At 40.9% G+C, this 11,629-nt stretch overlaps 1 protein-coding gene across 1 annotated transcript; it reads right to left on the bottom strand.

Annotated features, from left to right (window-relative positions):
• Window positions 1-3,555: 3,555 nt before the first annotated feature.
• Window positions 3,556-9,688, bottom strand: LOC111874397. Its single transcript, XM_023869867.2, has 3 exons — window positions 9,533-9,688; window positions 6,361-6,503; window positions 3,556-4,710 (listed from the first exon to the last, which is right to left on the bottom strand). Exons 1-3 carry the CDS (start codon window positions 9,545-9,547, stop codon window positions 4,338-4,340), a joined length of 531 nt encoding a protein of 176 aa, XP_023725635.1. The 5' UTR covers window positions 9,548-9,688; the 3' UTR covers window positions 3,556-4,337.
• Window positions 9,689-11,629: the final 1,941 nt, after the last annotated feature.

The raw sequence follows: 11,629 nt of genomic DNA on the forward strand, positions 1-11,629 counted from the left end.
ATACACAGCCAAGTTTATGGAGGCGATAGTTACTAATAATTCTTATAGGGAATCATATTTCAATGAAGGCTATCCTATAGACACACCTTCCTTTTGTGTTGAATCATGAACCCCAAAAAATATCTGCCTCTGACAAAGTATTCAGTCGAGAACACATGCTAGAACTGAGGGACCCAGTACAGGTTTGAGGTGGTCTGCAAATTGCAGCAGATGCTTGAACAGACGGGGTAGTCATTAAGTTCGTGGAATGTGTTTCCCCCCCCCCCCTTGGCACTACAGCCCCAGTGGGTCTAGGCCTACCTCCATGAACTTCTCCGTTCACTTCGGTTTTTCTTGATCTTACACATTCGGTAGGACTCCTTGGGCGGGTGATCAGCTCGTCTCAAGGCCTCTACCTGTACACAAACACAGAAAAACGGACACACACAAACTAAACATCCATGCCCTGAGTGGGATTCGAAACCACAATCCCGGTTTCCAAGCGAGCGAAGACAGTACATGCCTTAGACCGCTCGGCTACCGTGACCGGCTGGAATGTGGTTTTATCGCATCATATTACAACTTACGCAGACCACATCGGCCCTCAAAATAATTTCCATTGGCTGCTATGCAAGTCTGCCAACGTTGATATAGCTGTCGGAAACATTGCTGAAACATATTGGCAGGAAATTCCCGTACGACGCTTTGCGGCCATTCCACGAACTTATTGACTGGTAGTACAAACAAACGAAAAATGTGTCAAATTACGGATCTCGACAAGATGCCATCGGCTACTTTTTTACAAATTTGACAAAGTTTGTTTTGAAGAATTCATATTTATTTCTTAAAAAATTTTTTAAACCAAAAATTTTGACATTATTCTATAATTTAACGTAGACAGACATCAATGCGTCTAATCGTTAAAAATTTAAATCAAGCGCGGAAAAGGAACCTGCACTCATTTGTTTACAACCGAGTTGTAAGTAATACCGCAAGATGGCATGAAGTCCGCACCGCATGTGATTCTCACTTTCTAACGCAATTGGCGGGTTTCAATAGTTCAATAGGACCAGAACAGTCAAATGTCGTAAAAGTGACAAACTGCAGGATAATAAGTGCTCTGTGCTTATATATACTAGTGATATATTCATGTTTATGTATTGTTATGTGAAACAGAAGATAACAACAGCAAGACTGAACGAAAAGATGCAGCATTATAAGGTTAGTTCGTTTAAGTTTATTTAGTTTTTTATTTGTTATCACTTATCACACCCTCATATTTCATATCAGGCTAATTAGCGCAGCCAAGATTTATGTGGGGTCTTAGACCTGTGTTACTACTGTATCCCAATATCTGTCTGATATGCATTTTAGATAGTTTTCAATAAAAGAGTTCTTTGGTTATGTAAAATTATTGTGGTAACGTTCCCTACCAAATCCCTTAAACATCTGGCTAAGTTAAAACCTTTGGGAACGATGTTATTGAATCAAAATTATATTCGTGAGGAACTTAAGGGCGAATTAGTTTCAGAAAATGTATGGCACCGTTGAACTCAAGAGTGCTTTAACTTCCAACGTTATGTCAGGAAAAACTTCAAGATAAAAATTTAAGGGACGAGGTTGCTGAAGTATGGAAAAGGAAAACGTAAAGACCTTTTTTTTTTTTTTGGAATTATGTGACAACTTTTCAATTTTGCTGCAAGCCGGAAGGTCGCGGGTTCAAGTCCCGATGAGGTCATTGGATTTTTTCAATTGACCTAATCCTTCCGGCAGCACTCTGGCCCTGGGTCGACTCAGCCTCTAACAGAAATGAGTACCAGGAATTAAATAAATAATTTTCCTGGGGAGTAAAGCGCGGCCGGCGCGTAAGGCTGACAACCTTACCGCCATCTTTGAGCCGATTGTCTAGATAACGTTGGACCCTCAACGTCTCACAACCCTATGGGCTTTCACGGCCTGATACAAGGATAGCTTTACTTTTTACCTTTTACTTTTTATAGGAGATCACGATTTTCGTTAAACTTGAATATGTATTTTTAAGGGCCCATTTTTGGGGCCTACTGGCCTACAAATAAGCTCCAATTTCTATATTCAGTTCCTGTTATCGACATTGAAATATCTTTTATTATGGGGCATCTGTGACCTAATAATCTCTATGTAATATTTTCAAGGCGATATAGCAGGACTTTTAACATTGGTGGACATGTACCACTTACGAGGAGATAATAATAAAACCGTTTCTAGGAAGATAGGGTGCGGGGCAATGGATTGAGTTCAAGTGGCTCAGGTTGAAGTATTCTGGAAAACAGCCTTCTCTTCGCCACCACACTGAAAACTGTACTTAGTAACACCAAGAAATTTTGCGAATCGTGAAACTTATTGTACTACTGAAGCCCAAAATATACGGAAATTTTCATTTTTATTTCATTCATAATATGGTTCATAATTATTTGCTAATAAATTATATGTACAGGAACATCTATATTTTTTATATTTGAATTTATTATTATTATTATTATTATTATTATCATTGTTATTAGTAGCAGTAGTAGTAGTAGTAGTAGTAGTAGTAGCATTGAATTTCAAGAATTTGATCCAGATGTTATTTTATTTGTTTTCTAATAACTTATTCGTCCATCGTGTGAAATCCATCACAGTAGATATTAATATATCCTGATAATATTACAAAATTTCAGTTTCCTCCTATTTTACCACAACTTAATACTGAACTTATCTGTCTAATTGAATTACCATTTTCTCCCTCAAGTAGTAGTACGCATGGGAAGATATTCTGATGGTGAAAATTTTGCCTGTGGTTCTGTATGGGCGTGAAACTTGCTCTATGGCATTAAGGGAGGAACATAGACTGAGGGTGTTTGAGAACGGGGTGTTGAGAATATTTGGACAGAAGAGGGATGAAGTGACAGGAGGTTGGAGAAAACTGCATAATGAGGAGCTTCATAACTTGTACTCTTCTCCAAGTATAACTAGAATGATCAAGTCAAGGAGGATGAGGGGGGCAGGTCATGTAGCACGAATGGGGAGACGAGGAATGCGTATAGGATATTGGTGGGATCTTAGAGAGATAGGATGGGATGGTATGGATTGAATAGATCTGGCTCAGGATAGGGACCAGTGGAGGGCTCTTTTGAACACGGTAATGAACCTTCGAGTTCCATAAAATGCTGGGAAATTCTAGAGTAGCTGCAGAATTGGCGGCTCCTCCAGAAGGGCTCAGCTCCATGAGTAAGTAAGTAAGTAAGTAAGTAAGTAAGTAAGTAAGTATAGGTTTTGTGCCCCACTAAGTATGAAAAAGCAATTTTTGGTATGCCTTCTATCGGTCTGTATATATGTAAAAATTCTCTTGTACCGAATTATTCACCACATCTACCCGACAAAACTTGTGGGTGAAAATCTGGGAAAGCAATATTTATTTCCATGATTTATTTAATCCGTCTTGCAGTGCATACACTCATTTATCTCCTTCTCTCTCTCGCACTACATGTTTCGGATTAAATAAATCATGGACTTAAATCAGTGCAACAGGGCGCTAAAATATAACATTAGCAATATTTGTTTACTGTAACAGGCGAGCGAAACCCATAAATATTACATTATTGAACAGTAAAGTTGGTAATGTATATAATTATGATTGCAGTATGAAGCGTTAACTACATACGGGCTTGAATTATACCTTCAGTAACTGCCTGCATTGGTCTATTTTATTCGCTATCTACCTGTTCGATGTTGAATTTAATTTAGTAAATATGCGCTCTTCTTTTTGTTTGTCTGAAGTTCCAGTATTCATTATAACACAGGCACTACATACAGTAATTAATTAATTAATTAACAAAGGAAAGACAGGAAATAATGTCTGGTACTATGTTCCAGTAACTTTAAAATTTACCGCCATGTTATCTGTCACGTTAGCGCTGCCAACACTAGGAGTTTTGGGCGTGAAAACAATACTCCCTAACATTTGAAAATAAAACTAAAGGCCATATCTGGCACTCGCTTTTGGAGGTAAATCCTAACGTTAGACATTGGATCTTGTTTTCTGAAATACTAGTTACTGTTGGCAGCGCTAACGGAACACACATAAAGGAGGTAACATTTGAAGTTACCTAGATCACCCACTCGTACGTCAGTACAGAATTTGTGTTCACCGAAATTATTCACCGAAGCTGTTCAGAGTATAAGTGGTGTATGTTCCTTCCTGTTCGTAGTTTGCAACGGACATGTGTACGATTCACAAGATGCGACAATCGCGCTATTGTAGCAGCGTGTGAAGGTTGGCTATTGGAAGGAACACTGACAGTGCTATCACCATGCTCAACAGATACACTCCGTAATCATGATCATTTTTTAAGCACGAAATAAATTCTGGGGGTCGTCTGGTCCTGTGGTCGTCTGTTAATCATCCAGCTAAAGAAATTCATCATTGATGATATCACATTAGGAACATTAATTTCAACTGGAAGAAACGGAATGAATTCAATCACGTCCCCCAAAGTTGGTATCAATGCGTGGGGGTGTGTTGTCACTGTTCTATTCGATTTGATGATTCCGTCCCCAGATGGCAGATCGTACATATTTGCTACTCCGAGCGGGGCCGTATTTGGAACGTAGTAGACATCAATGCCGCTAGATGGTAGGGCAGACTTGTCGTCACCGGCAGGTGTTACTGTGTCGAGGACGTAGTCGGATGGCAGTGAATTGAATACCTTCCCCCTGAAATAAGATAATTATTTTAACATTACACCAGATAATTATGTTTTATACGGCGAGAAACTGGGCTTAAAGTGAAGCACCGGTTATTCTGAATGTGGGTTTAGTTACATTTCGCAAATACAAGAGGGAAAAGTTGGCAGGAAGACGCTGCACATACTCGCATATATGTAGCATTGACCTCTATTACAGTAGTAGATTGTCGCACGGCACACCATTGTCGGGTGCTGAATACCGAACAACAATCAAATGTGCCTGGCCAGTATAGCCTGTTTTGAGAGAACTTATATTTCCTGAAGATACAACTACACCTTTTTCTTTAAGAAGACTGTCTTCATGAATTCCTGATAAGCAGATCGCAAGTAATCGCCAGGCTCATAGGCAACAAATCAAGAATAAAACCACTCACTTCATGAGAGATGCCAGTAACAGGAGAGAACACAACCCACCAACCCAAACACATGTGCGTTTCGAAAGGAGTTATATAGTCTATTACCAACATAAACAACAGAAGACAGCAGTTTCCTCGCCCAGTAATTTTATCATCTGATGATGACCGCATTGGTCGAAATATGCAGTGACGAACTTTTAAAGAAGAATAACTTTTAATAAATTTTATAGAACACAGTGCTGCATGTGAGACTTAGAAAAACCAATCGAGGCCGGTACCTATCTTTGTTGTTGCCCACGCATGCCTTGCAGCTACATAGATAATTTATATTCATGCGCTGAAGTTCCTTTCTAGACACTGAGCAAACTTGTAACCTGAAATATTACTCCCCGACCTCCTCTGCAAGGCGTGTAAAGGGTTTTCGCGAAGGATGTTCAACGCCAGCACCGATTTCATCAGAGCTCTTCAATGAGCTATGTGCATTGTTCTTTTTTCTTTGCATAATAACGACCCCGTCTGCGGAAATTTGTTTAGACTGCATGAACAGTTTCTTATTTAGAACTGTAACATCTTGCAGAAACTTTTCCTTACTTTTTACATGGGTATCACAGTAAAAGAAGGTAAAGCTATCCCTGTAATAGGCCATGAAGGCCCACAGGGTTGTGAGAGGTCGAGGTTCCCACATTTTCTAGACAGTCGGTTCGCAGATGGCGGTAAGGTTGTCAGCCTTACGCTCCGGCCGCCGTTAACGCCCAGGAAGACTCCTGGTACCCATTTCTGTTAGAGACTGAGTCGACCCCAGGACCATAGTGCGGCTGGAAGGATTAGGTCAATTGGAAAAAATCCAATGACCTCATTGGGACTTAAACCCGCGACCTTCCGGCTTGTAGCATAGTTTCTCAACCAACTACGCTACCGCGTGCCAGCAGGTTATCGTGGGTGAATGTTGGTCCAGTGATTGAGGCTAGCTCTTTCTAAGGGACCCAACTGAATAGGTGTTTTCCTTCACCTGAGGACGGAAACAGATCCAGTTTCCGAAACGTCGTGTTTTTATTTGTTATCTTAAAAACCAGGACGATGGATAAAGTCCAAAATCCCAACATATCATTGTGTTATACACCATCGTCAGAATCCTATAGTAACTACAACACCAATGGCGCTTTACTGTTGACCGCACAAAAGCTGTATGCATATTTTAACCTTACTGACGTAAAAACTGAGAGTAGACAGTTATAATGGAATGACTGGAGCAAACTCATCACCTGTGCAGAGCAAAGACCGCAAAGACCGGTGGGTAACTGTTAGTTGGCCATGCCCATGACATCGTTCGAGGCTGCAGGAGCAGGTAGGGTGCAGCACATGTCCCAAGGAACAGCGCGGATGTCGTGACTACCAGCAGCAGAATCTGAAAATCCACCAAATGGACTCGTTCCACAACTATAGGTATCTGTGCCTCGTTTCATTAAATTCTTCTTTATCTGGCCCTCAGTATTGTTAGCTATATAACACATGCCGAAGGCCAGTTGAGGTTCGCTTTCTAACCTTTCTGTGTGCTGTGAACTGTATTTGTTCGGCTATAATGCCAATTTATTTCCTTTCAAATATCTCCTGAAGATTCCTACGTACTTTGAAGATGGAAGAGCCGGGATAGCGCAGTCGGTATAGCGACTGGCTACGGCCTGGACGACCGAGGGGTTAGAGTTCGAGTCCCCGTGAGGGCAAAATTTTTCACTTCTCCATGTCGTCCAAACCGGCTCTAGGTCCCACCCAGTTTCCTATCCAATGGGTACAAGGGACTCTTTCCCAAGGGGTAAAGCAGCCGAGACGTGAAGACTACCACTCACCTCCAACTAGTGCCGAGGTCAAGAAAGCGTGGGTCTACACATCCACTTCCCCATCCGCCTTCATGGCGTAGTGCTTAATTAGTTAAGCACAGAGACAACTTTACCTTGCCTCTTTAGTTTGAAGATGAATTATGTCAGATATACAACTAGACACTACCAACAGAATTGTTTCAATTTATTATAATTGTTTTTAAATGTTGTTGATATATTTTTGGAGAGTACTGTGGAGAGTATTTGGACCGAAGAGGGATGAAATGACAGGAGGTTGGAGAAAACTGCATAATGAGGAGCTTCTTAACTTGTACTCTTCTCCAAGTATAATTACATTGATCAAGTCAGAGATGATGAGATGGGCATGGCATGTAGCAGGAATGGGGAGAAGAACAATGCATATAGGATATTGATAGGAAAGCTAGAAGGAAAGAGGACACTTGAAAGACCACGAAATAGATGGGCGGACAATATTAAAATTGATCTTGGAGAAATAGGATGGAACGATATGAATTGGATTGATCTGGCTCAGGATAGGGACCAGTCGAAGGCTCATGTGATCACGGTAATGGGCTTTAGCGTTTCATAAAATGCTGGAGAGTTCTTGAGTAGCTGCAGAATTGACAGCTTCTCAAGAAGGGCTCAGCTCAATGAGTGAGTGAGTATTTTTGAAGAGTAATAGGTTTGCATTATTCTTGATGTACTTCCACAATATTTTCCTGAAATTACATTATTATTTTCAACCCTACAAGTAGTCTGCAATTTTAATAGAAAGAGTTTCATAGATCCAAAAATTTGTTGCCATGTTCATTTCTCTCGTATAATCGTATCTTTATAGAGGCTTCGTATCGAGCAAGCTCTTCTAACTTGGGTTCGGGATGTGATACATTCGAATTCTGATGGTTTCAGTGAGTTTCCTCAGTTCCTCGGGGCGAATGCTGGGATAGTACATTGAAATAGACCATAACCCAATCCTCCGCAAATATTTCAATTTCACCGAAGAAGATCATTGTCTCATATCATTGGGAGCGAAATAGTCTTTCCAGTTGATGTAGCATCATTATACTTACGAATCGTCCTTCAATCCAACATCCAACCACCCACCCATGCTTGATATGCCAAATTATGAGAGTCCATATCTTATTGTTTTCAAAAGGAAATATTTTTACAGACATCTGATTGTAACCATGTTTTTACTGTGTATTCTATATAGAAAACTATCAACAGTTCACAGTGAACCGACGGTCGTAGAAAAGAAGCTATTGACTTCGAAACTACACGCATCATAGCTTACCACCCATCTCTGTTAACGATAAAAAAAACGCCTATACCATATCGCTGTTGATGTACATTGTGGCGTATTTACCCGTTGCTAAGCGGTGGCTTTGTAAACAGCGACCGTTTCAGGGCAACAACTTGGTAAACAACTTCTCTTTGCTAAACATCAGATTCGTAATAATGCAACAGTTCAACGCAACAGTAGAAGAATTACGTTATCTATGTAGTCCGTGCCGAGATCTTATAAGCAAAGGACAAAGTATGTTCAGTTCTGCAGGGAAGGCTGTGAAGAGATGACCTCAGCGCGTGAAGCTGAAGAATCTCCACTGTTAGAAGCCGTTATCATGGAACGGCTGGTGAAGACACAGCAGGCTGGAAAAAGGCTTAGTGGGTGCTGCGATGATTTGTGAAGATGAGCGGTGACGCTGTAATTGCTTGTAGTTCTGAGTCGTGTGTATAAGAGTTGAATTAGTCTCTTCACTAATCCAAACCCCGTCTGTAGTCACACATACGCGTGACAGTTCGTTACCTTTACTGATATCCGAAACGGCCTACAGAGCATCGCGTTAGTAGGTCTCTTAGGAATCCCCTCGGTTGGCAGCCAATAGGAATCCGATATCTTGCTCGGAATGATTTCATTTTCATTAAGAAATCATATAAAGTTCTGGCAGAGTTGGAACCACTTTTAGTTAACATGTAATTTTGTAATATGTAAATTAACATTTTCCATAGTACATTTTAATTTTAACTAACTTGACTGTTAGTAAATTTCCATGACGGCATGTAATTTATATTGTTGCAAAGCCTCATATACGTAGTTAGTGTCAACTGTTGGGCCGCGCCATAGCTGAAGCGGTTAGTCGCTGGCTTCCCATCGCGGCCGCCCGGGTTCGATCCCGGGTCTGAGCAAGTGGGATTTGTGGTGGACAAAGTGGGGCTGAGGCGGGGTTTCTCCAAGTACTTCGGTTCCCCTGCCAATCTTCATTCCACCAATTGCTCCACAATCACCCTCACCTATCATCTGGGGCTGGTACAACAGGCCAGAAGTGGCCGCAGTACATGGGACTTAGTCCCACCCCACTAGCAATAAGAAAATGGTGTCAACTGTTGGGAGATGGCAGAAAATATTTGTTCTTCCATTTATGAAATGAATTCAGAACAGAAGCGCATATAACCGAGATATCCCATGCTCAGAGCAGAAGGGTCAGAATTTCCATTTTAGTTGTAATTCAAATAACACTGTCCATTATTCCATGGAATGTGTTATTACTTGACAGATGTTCTGTCGGAGTTTATGTAAGAACAATGCGTTTACTCCTACCTTTGTCTGCAACATTGTAGTAACAATTCGTGGCTGCAGGTATGGCAGAATGCAACTGTTGCTTCTAAACGTGTTTTCCGAACTCAGAAGTAAATCCAGTGTATAGGATAGGTCGAGAAAAACCTATTACACTGTACGGGACGTTATATGCTTCCAGCCGATGTATTCTCAACACCGAGAAGGAATAAACTGACAAGTAGGAGCATAGACCACACAACGTAATGACCTAAGAGCAGTTGGATGCAAATCAGGCTGCTCCAATGTCAGTTAGTACCTGAACCTTTTCGTTATTCTTAATCAGATTTATCTTGGTAATGGAAAGACCGCTTTATGACAGTTTCTAAAAGTATGCGAGGTCGATTGAAAGATACAGGCAATCTGACTTGGTTGTCTGAAGCATAAATATTACGTGCAGCGTTTCAGTGTTAGTGAAAACAGCAACATTTCTTAAATCACATTTCAGCAACTAATCAACATACAACGTATAGCTTATGTGTATTAACGTTTTCCCTTCCTCCTCTACAATTTACTTTCCTCGGATTAAGATATTCTGCTTATCTTGTATTTAAGCATCTTGTTACATTACTCTGTCTAAAACTGTTTATGGACTACACAGTCCATCAACAATGCTACAAATTGTTCCTTTTTTCTTACACTTTTACTTTCGATGCAACATGTTTCGGCCCTAAATGGCCATCTTCAGGTGTATTACTATGCTAAAACTACTACAGTGCACTAATATAATCCATTCAGCTAATATGAAACTGCACGCTTCATTGTTTGAAACGTCATAATCATAGTCAATTGGTATGCGCTAAAAAGCACACGCTGTAGTTAACTTAATTTAAATAAAATAAAATAAAATCTACTAAAATTTTCTTTAAATTTTGTAAAATTCTTATTACACCTTACAAGGGGCGTCGTCCAGTTGTTTTGATCTGTATTCTTTTCTTCAGATGTTTTATTGTGGCAGCTTCTTTTTCTGTTCGTGAGCCCGTTGATTTGTTACGTCTGCAATATGCAATTTGCCCCCCTGATTGTGCATTATTCCCTATAGCAGCGTGTGGTATTGTCTTCGCAACAATAAGGAATACCATTTTGCGTCTGTCTGTTGGCCCAGGGCAGCAAGTATAGAAGGAACTGTTTACAGATGCTGTTGCTGTAGCACGATACTGCACCCAACTGAGCTGTATTATTTGATGTGATAGGACGTCACTTGAATTATTTTGTAGTGTTTAAACAGTTTTGGATAGGAAGGAATGAATGTATTTCTACCTATTATCTAACAGCCAGGATAGCGCAGTCGGTATAGCAACTGTCTACTTGCTGGACGACCGAGGGGTCGGTAATCGAGTCCCGGTAGGGTCAAGAATTTTCTGTTCTCCATGTATTCCAGACCGGGTCTGGGACCCACCCGGTCTCCTATCCGGTGGGTACCGGGGGTAAAGCGGCAAGGGCGTGAAGCTGACCACTCAGCTCCAACTAGTGCCGAGGTCAAGGAAATATGGATCTATACCTCCACTCCCCCAAGCTCCTTCATGGCGTAGTGCTTAATTATTTAAGCACAAGGGCAACTTTACATTTTTTTTCCTTGGCACTACAGCCCCAGTGGGCCTAGGCCTACCTCCATGAACTTCTCCGTTCACTTCGGTTTTTCTAGATCTTAGACATTCGGTGGGACTCCTTGGGCGGGTGATCAGCTCGTCGCAAGGCCTCTACCTGTACACAAACACAGAAAAACGCAAACAAACATCCATGCCCTGAGTGGGATTCGAACCCACGATCCCGGCTTCCGAGCGAGCGAAGACAGTGCATGCCTTAGACCGCTCGGCTACCGTGACCGGCACCTTTACATTTACCTACATATTATCTAGCTCAAATTTTGGTTCTGTTTGTGATATAGTTTATTAACGGACATTTATATTTGCAGGAGAAGCTACCCATTTCGTTAGAATATGTCTGAATACTTTCGGTTACTGTTTTGTGGGTATTAATGTACAATATTTCATTCGTTTAATATTTCATATTACCCTTTCTTTCAAAGCGTCATATTGAAGCACGTAGTTTCTTTTTTAAGTTTCATGGGGTAGGCTCAGA

Source organism: Cryptotermes secundus, unplaced genomic scaffold (genome assembly GCF_002891405.2).
Source record: "Cryptotermes secundus unplaced genomic scaffold, Csec_1.0 scaffold251, whole genome shotgun sequence".
NCBI classification, from domain to species: Eukaryota; Metazoa; Arthropoda; class Insecta; order Blattodea; family Kalotermitidae; genus Cryptotermes; species Cryptotermes secundus.

Excerpts from the sequence above, each read along its gene's own strand:
- LOC111874397 (XM_023869867.2), bottom strand. Across the intron at positions 4,711-6,360 it reads GCGGTCTTTGCTCTGCACAG|GGGGAAGGTATTCAATTCAC; the intron begins GTGATGAGTTTG and ends ATCTTATTTCAG.